At 39.2% G+C, this 16,773-nt stretch overlaps 3 protein-coding genes across 7 annotated transcripts in view; 2 read left to right on the top strand and 1 right to left on the bottom strand.

The window, feature by feature from the left end:
* Nucleotides 1-680: 680 nt before the first annotated feature.
* On the top strand, nt 681-7,158 carry cpsf4 (cleavage and polyadenylation specific factor 4). Of its 2 annotated transcripts, XM_037792753.1 has the most exons (8): nt 681-1,089; nt 1,244-1,294; nt 2,763-2,915; nt 3,056-3,151; nt 3,303-3,396; nt 3,637-3,709; nt 3,841-4,008; nt 6,164-7,158. In XM_037792753.1, exons 1-8 carry the CDS (start codon nt 987-989, stop codon nt 6,230-6,232), a joined length of 807 nt encoding a protein of 268 aa, XP_037648681.1. In that variant the 5' UTR covers nt 681-986; the 3' UTR covers nt 6,233-7,158. The 2 variants fall into 2 exon arrangements, with proteins under 2 accessions (XP_037648681.1, XP_037648682.1); XM_037792754.1 differs by lacking the exons at nt 681-1,089; nt 1,244-1,294 and adding an exon at nt 1,814-2,188.
* Nucleotides 7,159-7,274: 116 nt separating this feature from the next.
* On the bottom strand, nt 7,275-10,296 carry atp5mf (ATP synthase membrane subunit f). The gene is made up of 4 exons (XM_037792755.1): nt 10,167-10,296; nt 8,966-9,073; nt 7,599-7,715; nt 7,275-7,430 (listed from the first exon to the last, which is right to left on the bottom strand). The coding sequence occupies exons 1-4, from the start codon at nt 10,180-10,182 to the stop codon at nt 7,402-7,404; spliced, it is 270 nt and encodes an 89-aa protein (XP_037648683.1). The 5' UTR covers nt 10,183-10,296; the 3' UTR covers nt 7,275-7,401.
* A 4,375-nt stretch (nt 10,297-14,671) lies between these two features.
* The window catches only part of slc29a4 (solute carrier family 29 member 4), a 29,962-nt gene continuing 27,860 nt past the window's right edge, over nt 14,672-16,773 (top strand). For 2 of the 4 annotated variants that reach the window (XM_037791076.1, XM_037791075.1), the window contains exon 1: nt 14,674-14,814. The gene's annotated coding sequence lies outside the window, so the exon portion shown is untranslated. Of the gene's footprint in view, nt 14,815-16,773 lie in introns of all 4 variants that reach the window. The other 2 variants (XM_037791079.1, XM_037791078.1) reach the window with 2 other exon arrangements.

The raw sequence follows: 16,773 nt of genomic DNA, 5'->3' as shown, positions 1-16,773 counted from the left end.
ATGTAAAATTATACATGAAAATAATAATAAATTAAATTAAGGGCTGTACCTGTTATTCATATTCTTCTATTATACTAAGAAGTTTCAATGCATTTTTGTTTTTCATGACTTTAAGGGCTTTTATGTAAGAAAGAAACTCAGAATGGTATTTTTAACATGGTCATGGAGCATATATACTGTATGTTTGTATTCTTGATTCCTATGCTGAGGGTAGTTTAGTTTATTTATTGACTACACTGAAGGCATTTTATATTTTAATAATGTATTTATTTATTTATTGTGTTGAGTTGAATGTGTTACTTATTTTGTACTGTAATTACCTTGTGCCTTTTCTAACTTTTCTTTTCTTTTCTTTTCTTTTCTTAAAGCTGACTCGGTGTAAACTGCTCAAAATTCCAATACACTTATAGGTGACAATGGCAAATAAAACTCTTGAATCTTGAATTGGAGTAAAAGGACAAGGTGCATACAGAACAAAAACAAATAATATATGTACAATTATACATGAAAATAATAATAAATTAAATTAAGGGCTATAGGGCTGTATACCTGTAATTCATATTCTTCTATTATACTAAGAAGTTTCAATGCATTTTTTAGTTTTCCATGACTTTAAGGGCTTTTATGTCAGAAAGACTCAGAATGAAACACATTAAACCTGCGTGAGCGCTCTGTGATCGTTTAGTCTGGTCTCACTCCGTCAGAGGTCAGAGGTCAGTCTGCGCGCCTTCCTTCCATCCCTCCACTGTTGAGATCAACTAGTTGAGAACAAGGAGCTGTTTCCTGACTAACTAAACCTCATACAACGACTAATGCTCCGGTGTTTTCTCTAAAACAGTCCCGTAAAGCTACACAGAAGAGCAGCTCGTGTTGTGGTTTCTCCTCGGGAGTGTTGTTAGCTCCTCGGTTAGCCTCAGCTAGCCTCGTTAGCATCTTCAGAAAGCACTAGCTAGCTACCAGAAGCTGACATCTCTTTGACTGCAGACATGCAGGACATGCTGGCTAACGTGGACCACCTGAAGTTTGACCTGGAGCTGGCTGTGCAGCAGCAGCTCGGAGCTCAGCCTCTGCCTTTCCCCGGCATGGACAGTGAGTAGCTCTGTGTGCTAGCTGGTTAGCTAACGGCAGGTTGACTCTGACTGACACCTGGCTGCTGGATGCTGCTCATGCTGGCTTTGTGTTTCACCTCTATCTTTATTAAGGCTGTATAATAATATATGTGTGTGTGTGTGTGTCTCTGCAGAATCTGGGTCTGCTGTGTGTGAGTACTTCATGAGAGCAGCTTGTCAGAAAGGTAACAACACAACAAACACAACACCAGCACCTTTAGTGTTTCAGCTCCATAAAGGTTGGGGACTCACACAAGAGATGGATTTAAACAATAACAGTCAGCACTGGAAGCACAGGAGGCAGAGTTTCTAAAGTCAAGCTTCTAAAACACTACATTACCCACAATGCAGCCAGAGCCTTTTAGAAGTAAGGTAACTGCTCATGTTCAAATATAAATACAATATATACACTAAATAAAGCTCACAGTGGGGCTGGGGGAGGATTTGACAGAGGAATCGTATCGTGTTAGTATGAACACATTGTTTTTCAAAAAACACCTCAAACCCCACCTGTTCATCACCTGTGATCTCAGCTGACTCTTCCTACACATCACTCTCTTAATTACTTAGCTATAGTTTCTCCTCTGTGTTATTATTAGTATGATTTTGTGTGCCCCCTTTGTAAAGCGTCCTTGGGTTTCTGAAAGAAGCTATATGAGTCCAATTTATTATTATTATTATTATTAGTTATTAATGAAAATACTATTAATAGGTAAAGTGATTGATAACAGATATGATAAAATATTAAGAATAATACCAATAAAAAACACAGGAACAAATAATATGAGTAGCAAAGATAAAAACTTAAGTGCTGACAAGGTTTGATTACCCCAATATAAAAGCCAGATTAAAAAAATATGTCTTTAATTATTTATTTTTAAAATACCTGGGGAGTTTGCTGTTCTAAAATCCAATGGAAGGGCATTCCACAGTTTAAAGCCATAACAAAAGAAAGCAGCATCACCGACGTTAAATCATGCTCATCGGCTATCTCTTCTTTTACCATTTCTCCACTTTTTAAAACTGACCCACGGAAAAAAAAAAACTGCTGAAAATGTTCATTTCTTGTGTCAACCAAGGTAGGGCTGCACAATTAATAGAAATTTTATCAAAATCGCAATATGGCCTACTGCAATTTTCAAATCGCAGGAGACGTTGTATTTGTGAAAGGCAAATGTGTGGAAAAAATACCATTTAAAATGAAATATTGTCATGCTGCAGAGATGTCCTGGCCTACACATCATATTCTACAGACTTTAAAAAACATCTTTGTTTGGTACAGATCCCTGCAAAAATCACACCATAAACATTTTCATATGTTTTTCAATGAAAAATAAAAAAATAAAAATGATCATTCCCTCTAATATGGCAAATCATATCGCAATATCAGTCAAAATAATCACAATTAGACATTTTTTCAAAATCATGCATGCAGCCTTAAACCAAGGTATAGTAAACAATGGCTGTTCTCGTAAACCTAGGTGACCAATATAATGCATTTCCTGTAGCTGTTGCTTCACAATAATATCCTCTGTGTGATTTGTTAGTGCCACACTATTTGTGAAAAGGATTAGCAATCAGCAAGACGCTGGCTGCCCAGTGGGTTTGAAGTAGAAAAGTCTGTGTTATATCTTCATTTGTTTCCTCTCCCAGGCGGGATGTGTCCGTTTCGTCACATCAGTGGAGAGAAGACGGTGGTGTGTAAGCACTGGCTCAGAGGACTGTGTAAGAAAGGAGACCAGTGCGAGTTTCTCCACGAATACGACATGACCAAGATGCCTGAGTGCTACTTCTACTCCAAGTTTGGTTTGTTGACATTTGATGTTTCATAAAATCACACAGATGAGCTCGATGACTGTATTTGCATTGTGACTGTTGATCAGTTGTTAAAATACCTAGAGTGTATCTGTCCCTGTTTAATTAATTTGCGTGTCGACTCTCGGCAGGTGAGTGTAGCAACAAGGAATGTCCATTCCTGCACATTGACCCAGAGTCCAAGATCAAAGACTGTCCCTGGTATGACCGAGGCTTCTGCAAACACGGTATGTCCTGCTCACATAAACGTTCCAGCAGTACTGATATTAACATACTGTTTATACTCATAGTCTTCCCCTCTTCATCAGCAGCAAAACAAAAGCAAAACTTACTCTCTGTTGTGGTTTGTGTTTATCATCTTCCATCTTCCTGTCTCAGGTCCTGACTGCAGACACAGACACACAAGAAGGGTCATCTGTATGAATTACCTGGTGGGCTTCTGTCCAGAGGGAAAATCCTGTAAATTTATGCAGTACGTTTTCCTTTTTTATTTGATTCCTACATAATAGAAATGTGTTTGAATTGCAAGTAAAACGAAAGACACCACTTATGACTTGTTTTAGCATTTGGTTTTGTAACTTGGGATAGTTCTTATATCAGCTAGTAAAATGTTCTTTTGACAAAAGATTGAGTTAGCAATAAAATAAAAAAAATAATTGGAGGCTTTACTTTACAGTTATGTGGATTTTAACAGTGAAATGTTCTTCTACAGCCCTCGTTTTGAATTGCCTATGGGAGCTTCTGAACAGCCTCCTCTACCAATGCAAATACAGAGCCAGTCAAAGGTAAGAGGATACATGCACACACACCCACATGCTGAAGCCTCTACCTCAGCGCTCTGCTCCACGTTATTTACCTGCTACTTTGTTGTACAACAGCCAAGCAAATAACGTTTTCTCTTTGTTTCCTGCTGCAGCCTGTGCCTACCATCGGTCGCTCGTCGCTCTCTCTAATCCAGCTCACCAACTCCAGTCCAGGCATGCGGCCGCAGAACCATATGCCGATGGCTCCTCCTCATCCTCAGCAAAACAACATGACTGGCAACAGAGGGCCTCGGCCACTGGATCAGGTCACCTGCTACAAGGTGAGTCATCTGAACATCTGTCTGCTAATATGCCCTTTTGTGTTCAAAATCACCACCAAGACACCAGTCTCTCTCACTGTAGTCGTAAATAAAGCTGTAAAACCTTAAAGCAGGCCTATTCAATTGGGGGCCCATGGTCCAAATCCGGCCCCTTTGATCATTCATAAATATGGAAAAATATTTAACCCTCTGAGACTGGCCGACATTGCTGTTTTTAAGAGGCTGTAGCGGGCTTGGCTAGAATGGATAAGATATTGATATCATGTGAAACTAGAACACGCAACGAATCTATTGGTACCAACCATGTCATGTTAGCTTGTCAGGAAGGAGGTTAAATAATGCTCCAAAGTTAGGCTAAATTAAGGAAAACTGGCTTCAAAAAGAAAAAGTGGTGGGTTCTATGGGTACCCATGAGTATCCCCTTTAAAGACATACCCACTTTATGATAATCACATGCAATTTTGGGCAAAAATAATGCCGTTTTTTTGCATGCAGTATAAATGTGTTTAGTTAATTAACTGCTGACCTACTATCTCCCCCTAAAGAACCCCTGTCACCCCTAATAAAAAGACAAAAACGTGTTCCAATAAGAGAGTACATTCCCGTTCATCAACGTTACCACTCATGCTATTGACGCTATTACAGACCGTTAAAAGTAATATCATTGTGTTTTTCTTTAAATAACCTGCTAACATTTTAAGTTTATGGGTGTTTGCATTGTTAGATTATCAGAAGATCATTTTAGTAGATGGCTAATTAGCCCATTCATTAGTTCTGTCTTGTTAAGCACAGAAATACTTATTTTGTTAAAAAAGTTTGAACCTAGGCTGTTTGAGCAGAGGGAATTTCAACTGAATAAAAAAAATGTTAAATGCAACATTGTGTTTATTAATACAATAACCTACTAATATTAAAAAGGTGTATTGTTTTTACATTTAAATTCCTAGCTTTGCTAAACACAAAAATGTAAATGGCCCTTCTAAAAATGAATTGAATGATGCCTTAGAGCAATAGTTTGACATTTTGGGATATGGTATTCGCTTTTTTGTCGAGAGTTAGATGAGAAGATCGATACCACTCTCAGGTCTGTTAAGTAAATATGAAGCTACTGCCAGCAGCAATTTTAATACTTTACTTTGTTATTTTCACACATGCCGCATTTCGGTTTCCAACTTTAACAACTCATTTTGTAGAAGGTTTGTAATCCTTACAGATAGTCAAAACAAAGAAAAAGATGTTAATGAAAATTAAATTTTCTTTACCTTTCACTTGATCCGGTCTTTTTGTTATTGTGTCCAAGTCCCGCTCAAGGAGAAGTCTAGTTGTGAAATCTGACTATCCGTATACTCTGGCTCAAATAAGTACAGACGGCCATGGAATTCAAAGACCTCATCCACGTTGCCAAAAGCCATGACATTGAAAATCTTTTAGATAACACTAAGCTACGCTTTCTGTACTCCAACACAACAAACTCTGCCTGGAGGTATTCCACTATTCCACCGATATCTTCCAGCAACACGTCACCTTGCCAGATTTCAGAACGAGACTTCTCCTTGAGCGAGGCTCTTTCCGTAATGTCAGACACTTAGAATAACAATCACAGCCTGTCGTGGTGAAAACAAGCACTTTTTCGTAAATGACGATGCCAGCTTGCACCATATTGCAGCCTGTGAGCAGCTTCTGTCTGCAGCGCTCTCCCTCAATACTGGACCAATTTCAGAAATTGTAGTCCCTATTAGTGACTAACACATACAGTATAGACATAGAAAAATAGGGTCCAGGAAAAATATCCAAGTTATCCTTTTAGTAAGCCAAGAAATAGTCGACAACCTAACCCCATGTAAAACAGCAAATTAATCAAACATGTTAATTATTGATTTTTAGAGGTTCTAGTAGGCAGATTTAGTTACCTTTGGACACAGCCAGGCAAGCAGGTTCCCTGTTTCTAGACTTTGTGCTAGGTTATGTGGTTGCTGGCTCCAGCTACATATTTACAGACATGAGTGGCATTGATCTTCTCATCTAACAATCTGCAAGAAAGCAAATAAGAGTATTTGCTCATATCATCGGGGAGAATCTTTTTTTACCAGCTTTCTTTTGCTTTCAATAAGGAGCCATTAATATCTTCCTTCTTTTGTCCTCCGTGCGTCTGCAGTGTGGTGAGAAGGGCCACTATGCCAACAAATGCACTAAAGGCCATCTTGCCTTCCTGAGTGGACAGTAACCTCCAGCCTCGAGGTCACTGCGGTGCTGTAGCTCAGTCTCTCCTGATGTGAGCAGAGGAGACCAGAGGAGACCAGAGGAAGCCCCCTTTGCTCCGCAGGCTGAAGTTGAACTTAAAGACTTTGACTGCCGCTGTTGTGTGTGTGAACTCATACGGACACAGGCAGTAGGAAAAAGATTAAGAAAGATAAACATAGCTATCTCTATTTTTTTGTGGATACATGAAATAACAAGAAAAAACAGAAGAGGTCACGATCTGCGTGGCTGTGGTTGAATGACTCGACTTGTGTGTGTTAGTCTTTGGAGTTTTTCTACAACATTTGTACTGTGAAGCACACTGAATATTTAAATAGACATCACATCTGGGGTCCAACAGAGGTGCAGTGCTGCAACATGTTGCTGCTTCTTTACAGGATATCATGTGCGTTTCTCCTTGGGTCATGTGACTGCATCAGTGACACCAGACCAGTTTTTCTATTCTGCTACTTCTAGTGAATCTGACTCAAATGCATTAAAAAAAACAAAACGTGATAAATGCCAGTAGGAATGTAAATTAATGCAGTTTGTACTCAAACTACTGTTATTAATCAGAGCCCAAATCCATTCTGCAATGTTTTGTATTGTACTCCCAACACCAACTAAAATCTTCTGGCTTGTGACAAACAAAATCACACAAGTCAAATTTTAGACTTTCTAACCATAACCACACACGGTTTCTTGCAAACATTTAAAATCCTGGAAATAATTATTTACCAGTTGTGTGTGTGTGGAGGCCCTGTGTTGTTAATTTTACATGTGGGGGGTACAGCAGTTTGGCTCAGCTAAAAAAAAGTTATCTCAAAGGATGAATTTGATTGTTGTGTTGCCAGCCTGAACATATTCTCACCATGTGTACAGTGTGTACAAATAAATGTTCTTGTTACAGATTTACCGGTTATACTTTCATGCATTCATGTAACTACAACAGTGAGGTTGCCGACACAGCTGACATTTAGATGCAGCTAAATAACTGGAAACTAAAAATCACACACACAAACATGATATCCAATAATAAATCTTAGTATTGTTTATTGGTCACAACAGTCACATATTCAACACAGAGCTGAGAGTAGAAAGAGCAGGGGGAGCAAAGAGGTTCAAGTTCAACCCCTGATGGCTGCTGAGGGAGCTTTAGTGGTACTTCCTCCAGCGATCATGTTCTGGAAGAGAAGAAGGACAAAAAGCAAGTTTAAATGAAATGTCTTATTTTTCACACTGGAGTTAAAAAATCAAACATTGGAGAAGTGACATTTACTCTTAGAAAACATACTTTATAGTAAAAGGTATAACATCCTAAACCAGAAGTAAGGAGTGTGTGTATTTCTTACTGAGGTGGTCGTATTCCCACATGTAGCTCAATGCCACGTAGCCAACCAGCAGCATAGCTACACCACCGATGCCTCCCTTCTTCACGTTAATGTACTTGTTGTAGTATCTGTCGTGGCCTGGAAGACAAAAAACAAACCATAAACCACAGCTTAAGACAGTATGACGACATACACAGTGTCATCAAATTATAAAGATGTGAGTTAGCTAATTAAACCGGTGAGTAATCTTCACGGCGTGAATAGAAATGCTATATGCACTGACTGTATGTGAACATGGTGAAAGAGGAAATACATTTCCAGCCCTTCGTCAACTACGGGTGAGTTTTTCATTAAGTATTTTGACCGATATTGCGATTGGGATATGATTTACAACATTAGAGGGAATGATCATTTTTACATCCTTATTCACATTTTCATTGAAAAATGTATTTAAAGTTCCTAGAAAAGTGTTTCCTCTTAAGAGCTTTTCACAAAGCTGCTGAGAGCAACTCTTACTGAGAACTCCTGAGCTTAGAGAAGGGGGATTGACCCCGTTGCTTTGGATGAAATCATGTTTTATGAATGACGCTAGATGCTAGATACTAGACAGATTTCATTCAAGATATTTTAAATATCAGAAAGTCTTAGTGACAAAAGAGTCCTCTGGACGCCCTTTAACTTCTCCCGGATGTACAAGCTAGTTTTGGAGCTAAAATGCTTTGTGAATTCCTCTTAGACCAAAAACATAGGAGTCCTAAGATTAGGAGTTTCTCCTAACTCACGCTAGTTGAGAACTACGTTCAGCCTCAGGGTGTTTTGTGAATATGGCCCCTGATCTGCACTTAAAAAAACAAGATGCTGAACCGACAACCTTTCAGAACAGTTGTCAAGTGACAGCAGGGAACATTGTGTCGCGCATGCTGATAAGAACGAAAACAAAACATCCTTTATGTTCCCTGAATATTTAGCATTAAAAAAAGATTAATGTAATTGTAGTTAAAATTTGTGTAAGAAGACTTTATGGTGTGATTTCTGGTCAACTGTGCTGCTGAAACACAGATTTAGTCATTTTTCGAACCTAAGATTTTAAAACGTGACATTTAAGGAGCTACAAACTTCCCAGAATTCCTTAACTGCTGTCAGGTTTGCTTTCCCGTTGCACCTTGATAATTTGGAAAAGGAGGAATGTTTAGGTTTCTGTATCGCCATGTTCCTTATATAATACTTCCTTCTGTTGCTGTTTTATTAAAAAATGGTTTCTGGTATTCAGAAAAACCTCTAACAACGCCTGCATTTCACAAGTCTGCACTCCTTTTTAGTGATAGTTGCTCCCTGGTAACGTTTTTTCAGGTCCACAAAATTTTTTTGTCAGAACAGGTGTTCCTCACCCCTGCGGACGGCTGAGAGGAGGCCATTGGGAGTGAAGTCTCGGCCTCCCATCCAGGTTCCCAGCTCACCCAGTTTCACGTCCATCAGTCGCTTCTCAATCACGGGAACTGGTCACAAGTGGAGACAGCAAAGACAGTTTGATTACATGTTGTCCATAATAATGAGCAACACATGCTGTGGCTCTGGCAGTGTGCTCTGGTTGCAGCAGGGAGCAATTCAACACTTCATCCAGAGGTCATAACAATATGATTAAAAAGTAAATCTGCCAGAGATGAAATGACAGAAAATTAATCTGCAACAATTTTGACAATCACTTAAATCAACCAAAAAATGACAAACATCTCCTCCTTCCAACTTTTCAAATTTGAGGCTTTTATTTGTCTCATGTGTTATTGAATATATTTGAGTTTTGCTCTGACAAAACAGGCAATGTGAAGATGTCACCTTGGACTTGTGATGGACTTTTTTCTGACATTTTATAGACAAAACTGTTATTAGTTTTGTCTATAACATTAGTAGGATTTAGGCCTAACCATTAGTGGTAACCCTAAATTCTGCAAACTTCAACTTCATCCTCTGAAAAGTCGATAAAGCAAAAGTACTCAGTTTACAAATACACAAAGTAAGCTGCAAATGTATACTGAAATACACCAACTTAAATCTGCTTCATTACTTTCTATCTCTATAGCTAACTTTAGACATTTACCAGGTGTGTAGCTATATTATAGCTATGAACCACTATGAACCAAGTATTCTTGGCCCACAGTTGAAAGACTGTTTGTCTGTAAGGTGAATGTATTTAAAGATGAAACCAACCAAAGAGGAGAGCAGACTTTGAGGTGACATGTCTGCAGGCTAGTGTGCAAGCTAGCCAGCAGAAACCGTTACATAACCTAAACATGCAAAGACAACTTAACTATGATTAATGGTGACATCTAAAGCTCCTGATCACCCAGCAGGACAGTTTAATGTCCAACAGAGACTCTTTTAACTGTTAAACCATCAATGACACAGAAAGTCCTTGAGGTGACTTAAAGGATCACTGCGGCCTTCAGCCAGATTAAACACCTTACAACGACTCATTAACAGTCAGTCTGACAGTAAAACACACACAGTCTGTGGAAACTAAACAATATACCAACAGCAGAGCACATAGTAGAGACAATGTGAGATATTTAATCAGAGGACACGCTATAGTACCTGGTCTGTCCGCCATCTTGCCTGGTGCGAAGGACTAGCAGTGAGGGATCATGGGAGTAAAGCGAGAATGGTGCATTATGGGAGAATATGTAGTTTTTAACTATATCCACTAGAGGGAAGCAGAATACATCACAATACAAGTCTACAAGAGCCAAAAGCACACATGACCAAAAGGCACGATCACACATTTAAGAACAACAACAAACTCCTGGTGAATGTATTTAAAGATCCCCTTAAGACATGTTTTAAGACATAAGTACACCTGCTAAAACTAATATAGTCCTGCAATAAATCCTACCTTCATAAAGGTTGTTGAAACCGTTTTAGGGTGACGTTTTTTATATACATTTATGTATATATGTATATATCTATATCTATCTATATCTATCTATATATATGTATATATAGATCTATACATATATATATATATATATATATATCTACATACATATAGATATATATATAGGAGTCACCACACACATATCTATTTATACATATATATATTTATCTATATATATATATATATAGATAAATATATAGGCTAATAGGCTTATAGGCTTTAACAACTAACGATTAATATATTTTGTTATATATAGGCTAATAAAAGACTGATTGACTGGAATAAATATGGAATGACAATAATAATAATATGTTTTGTAACAGATTGTTGTTGTTTAACAACTAACGATTAATATATTTTGTTATATATAGGCTAATAGAAGACTGATTGACCAGAATAAATATGGAATGACAATAATAATAATATGTTTTGTAACAGATTGTTGTTGTTTAACAACTAACGATTAATATATTTTGTTGTATATAGGCTAATAAAAGACTGATTGACTGGAATAAATATGGAATGACAATAATAATAATATGTATTGTAACATGTATTGTTGTTGTTTATCAACTAAATGATTAATATATTTTGTTATATATATATATATATATATATATGCAAAAGGGTGCTGGAATAAATATGGAATGATTACTGTAACAGACTGTTTTAAATGGAGTGGACAAAATGATAGAAACACCTGTGTTTTTCACCATTTTAACAACTAAACGATTAATTAACAATCAGAGTAATTGATACAGAAACTAATCGTTAATTGCGGCCCTTGTCACAACTTATAGACATATGTGATGATGGGATGAAAGTAGACATTACTTAATATTGTGGCTGCCATGGTGAAATGTACTGACCCTGTGCCCATAGAGGAAGAATGCTGTTAAGAGTGGGACCTGTTACAGCTCGATATTCAGATTTCACAATGAGACTTCTCCTGGAGCGGGACTTGGACACAATAACAGACAGACCGGATCAAGTGAAAGGTAAGAAAAACATTTTATTTCTCTTTGGGCTCCTTTCCATATTGTTGTCAGATACTTATAACAATTTGAGCCTGTCACTGGCAAAAACAAGCACTTTTAGTGAACGTAACGTTACACTGACGCTGCTCACTTGCCCTCGCTGCTCAATACTGGACCAATTTCAAAAATAGTTGTCCCATTAGTCACTTTGACACAAAAACATGGGAAAATAGGTCGAAAAATACCGAAGTTAACCTTTAAATCAGAGTAAGTTTTACATTTATGCATTAACATATGTTCACAATATGATTTGAGAAGACTTTGACCTAGCTTCCTACAGGTATCAAAACAGGTAAACATATCTAAACATATAATATTCTGATTCCTCGGATTTTTGTATAAACTCATGTTCAACCTTTCTCTCTCCGTTAAAAAGCACGTCAGCTCTCATGCAGTTTGAAACAGTGACCTGAAGGGTTTACCACACTGGTGTCTCCTGACACTCTATCAGAGGAATCATTTTTTTCAAGAGAAAGAAGCCGATCAATGAGCAGCACAACAGCCAACAGCACTAGTACACATAATGTACCTGAAGATATAGTGAAGATCTTATGGAGACTAGTGTTTGTGTGTGTGTGTGTGTGTGTGTGTGTGTGTGTGGTAGAGGTGGAGCTGTGGTAGTTCAGGTCCCCTCTCAACATGCCCACCGATCAATACACCCCTCTCTAGCCTTATCTCATCTCTCTCTCTTACTCACACACACACACACACACACACACACACACACACACACACACACACAGAGTGAATGAGGGTGTGTGGTGATGGTTTTGGCTTTCATCCAAGACTGAGCAGCAACCTCTTTCTGTTATCTGACTGATTTCCCTGCTTCACTCTAATGACTTTCATTAGGCCTAGATGGAGGACTCATATAGATGTCCAACATCCCCCCTGTTTTTTCCCTCTTTATCCTTTTCACTGCTTCTCTCTCTAACTCAGACACACACACACACACACACACACACATATGTATATACATCCATGTTAGGAACATTAAAAACCAGATGTATCCACCTACCTTCAACGTAGGTGGATACATGAATAACTTGTGTGTGTGTTGAACATGGATGAATTTTTACAGGGATTTGGTCTTAAATGTTGATGATTCAGCTCTCGTTACTGCACGTTGACCCAAATGTTTCTCCTCTCTTTCCTCCAATCAGAGCCTCCAACACACCCAGTTGTCATTAAAAGCAGCCAAGTTTTTGCTTTCTATTGGAGAAGGTTTCTTTTGTCAATGAAATAACAAAGAGGGACATGATAATATTACACGCACACACACTCACACAGGCACAACCTGCACATAGACAACATGCTTCTGTGATGCTGGCAGGAATTTTGGCCCCAGAGAGTCTCTAACATATGCTCTGTGGCTGAATATGAGTGCAATAATAAAAAATAAAGCGTTATGAAGACGCACCTTCACTCTTCTCTTTTACTAGTTGGCTATACATGTAGGTGAACCTGAAATGACAGCTACTTTATTGAAAAATGATGACCACAAATTCTCTTGGATAATGTCACCTTAAATAGAAAAAGTCTTTACTACAGTATTTAAAAGATGGATAATTTTATGTAGGGAGCAATGACTTTAAAACTGAATATAATTCAAAGAAAAGACTTTCAGTCTCCAGCTAATGAACTGAGTTGACATTTGGTTTTGCTGGTCATTAGTCGTCCATCTTTGCTTGTCACGCCGTCCAATATACACTTTCCTATTTGCTCTGCTTTAGTTCCTGAGGGAAATAGCTGTCTCTTTAGCTGCTAAATGTTCTGCTACGTTCACCAGCTAGTTGCTGACTTAAATTGTTGCTTAGCACGTAGTGCACAATCTTTTTTTTAGCTTTTCTGCTGGAAACAGCAGCTTGTTGTGGCCCAAAACTACACTAGGAGAGTGGTGAGACAGAACCAAAACAGTACAACGATACTAATTCAGATGTAGCTAATGAATACAAAAGTGGCCCAAATAATCACAAGCCGTGCATAACCATTTTTACAGGCGCAATTGAATAGAAAGGTGCCTAGTTGGGCAGAAAACATCCCGTCTGGTAATGCTCCTCTCCTCTCCTCTCCTCTCTTCTCCTCCTGAAGGTCACACACTTGGTTGAACCAACATCTTACGTCTGTCTTGATTTACACACAGCGCGGGCCTCTAATCCAATCTCACTCTGTGCCGCTGGGAAGCCAGCACTCGCCCCCAGAGGTGGCAGATTCCCAAATGCACTCATCGAACACCCACACACACACACACACATGCACATCACAGATGCAAACATACAGAGACGCAAACGCACAATGACAGACTGACACATGTGCAAATGTGCAGAAATAGACACAAGCACGCACACATTTCTCATTTGGGCTGTAAAGGTTACCGACAACGCTGTAACATAATCTTATTTAGAGAGTAAAGCCATAGGCAGAAATGACCCTGTGGTCCCGGTTCACCTGCATGTTCATTAGGTTTGTTTGTTTGTTACAGCGCTGCCTGCCTAGGGCATCACTGCACTTCAGAGGAGTGTGTACCAGCTACACACACACACACACACACACACACACACACACACACACAGACAAAAGCACTAGGGGACGGATGATTTTATTCCACCTCAAGAGGCAGGTGCCCTCGAGGTCTGCCACAGAGACAGCTCTTTGAAGCTGATGGAGGGAGATGGAGGGAGGGAGAAAGGGAGGGAGTCTGTGCGAGGGTGAAGAATAGACAGACACAGAGAGAGGAGACAGGGATGAAAGAGGATGAGGGCAGAAAAGAGATGAAGACTGTAAGTACAAAAGGGGGAAACTGGCAGCAGGAAGAGAATGATGGAGGGATATGAAGGATAAAGCAGAGAAACAAGGAGAGGACTGGGCCCATGTCTCTGCACACGGCTCTTTAATACACATGACCTTTAAACAGCCACTCTCCCAGTCACTCCCTATTCATCCATCCTTCATGCTCCACATCCTCTCTCATTTCATTTTTTAGACTTCCCCTTGTGTTTCCTTTAAAATCGCCACTCCATCTGTCCTTGCCAGCGATTACTCTTCTCCCCATCTGTAACTGTCTCGCACTTCCTGTTTCCTCTCTTCCCTCTCTCCCACATCGATTTCTCTCCTCTATGTTCCTGCTCCTTTGCCCTTTCTGCTTTTTCTCTTAACTCGCTCCTCCTCCTTCTCCTCTCAGTGACCTGCATTTTACTTTTTCCTCTTCTCTGTCCTGGTCGAGAGCTCACAGATGAAAAGACGGGCAAAAAGCAGACAAACACAGAGACAGGTAGGCGAGGAGGAGGGGTGGGTTGTGGGTAATGGTAATATAGACCCTCCTATTACTACAATAATCTCATTAGAGATATGGAGATCACTAGGGGAAATGCTAAAAGGAGGCTGGCCTGATGAGGATCCCAGAGGATCCCAGAGGAAACCTGTGTGTGTGTGTGCGTGTGAGACAGACATAGATGAATAAAGAGAGCAGGAAAGAGGATACTACATGTGCAGAAACGCTCCACAGGGACCGTTTCATTCCTTCCAGTGATAATGGCTTTAGCCACTAAATCAAAATTTCCCATTCCCATTCACTCACACACTTAAATTTAATGAGCGCTAATGGCACGTTGACTAATCGGAGCTACGCTTCTGCTGAATACGAAACGGCACAGTGCAAAACAGACATGCTGTACACCTCAAATCTTGCTTGAATCCGGTAGTGGAATAAGTGGCGTAATTATTTGTAGAGCGTTTGTAGAAAAGATAAAGGTGGTGCTTATCCTCACTTAACCTTGACTAAGTGTACATCATTTGAAAGCCCAAAGCCTCATAATTTTATCTGTGTAAACCATTTTACTGTTTTGTCAAACTTTGTTGAGAACAAGCTGTGATGCTGAACATTGACCTTCTTTCAACTTTTAAACCAATAGTTCGACATTTATTTCTTATTTGCTCTCTATCCGAGATTTAGATGAGAGGACTGATTAAAGGTGCTCTATACATTATCCAGAGCATTAATATAGCAGCAAACAACTATTTGCTATGTAAAGATATAGAGGAGTAATGTCTACCTGAGCAGAGAATGAAGTCACTCTCCCTCTGTGTGTGTTGTAATTTGAGTTTCTCCTTGCTTTGTTGACATAGCCGTGCTGGCCGCGGGTGCCTTTTATTGCATGTTCGTGCATGTGAGCTTGCCCCTCTGACTAGTTCACAGCCGCCGCGCTGCACTGCACTCATACGGTGGTTACAGCTGATAACACCGTCCCAAACAACGCCGGCATTGCAGAAGCATAGCACCAACTCTCCAGTTCCCCCTCCAGGTTAACACTGTTAGCTCTATCAGCATTATTATGTTTTCACCGGCGTTGGTTTGTGGGGAAACAGCTAGCTTAGCTCCGTCCACCCAGCTGTGAATGCAACACTAACATATAATAACCATTTTAAGTTGATAGGACAAATGTGTTAGCAAACACATTTACATTGTGTTTCTAACCACCTGGCAAATGTAAGTCCAATATATTTTTAGCTCAGTTTTTGGTCTCAACCAACTCCTGAGAAAAATGTCAGTCTTTTTATTTGCTAAATGCTGACTTCAACGAACAGACTTCATCACTTATACTTGATTGAATGATGAAAGAACATAGAACGAAACATGCACACATGCACACATGCGATTAAGAAACCTGTTATCATGTACAGTGCCCTTTTTGCCTAGGGTTAAAAGAAAAGCAGATACCCCTTGTTTTCAAAGTGACTTTATTTTTGTTAAAACTACTTTAATTGTATTAGATCTCAGTAAGCATCAACACCATAGATTATACCAGTTTGTTTGATAACTTGTGAAGCTGTGTTTGTCTCGGAAAACCTGCTTTCTACTCGTTGCCATAATGGAAAGTGTCAGTCGATCTGACCCACTCGTTCTCTCCCTGAGCAGAAGAGGCCTGCAGCATCTTTGGTCCAACGTTGTCCTCCATTTCTCCTCCACTTTGCCCTGTTATTTCCTGAACCTAATATAAATCTTCCTTGTTATTGCAATGAAGCAGTTATATGTCTCTATAAAAGGGAACTCTACAAGCCAATAGATAAAGAGCTGGATGGAGCAGATTTTTTATATAAAGCCAGCAAGCTTTACTGTAAATCTCACAAATTAGGAGAGTGTGTAGATTGGTTGTTTTTTTTCAGATGGAAAATATTTCCAAAATCCTATTTTTAAATAACCTTTTAAAAGCTCATACCTTGATTGAATTGG

Source organism: Sebastes umbrosus, chromosome 14 (assembly GCF_015220745.1).
Source record: "Sebastes umbrosus isolate fSebUmb1 chromosome 14, fSebUmb1.pri, whole genome shotgun sequence".
In the NCBI taxonomy this organism is placed as follows: Eukaryota; Metazoa; Chordata; class Actinopteri; order Perciformes; family Sebastidae; genus Sebastes; species Sebastes umbrosus.
Note: the sequence above shows the minus strand (reverse complement) of the source record. Positions and strands in the feature narration are given on the sequence as shown.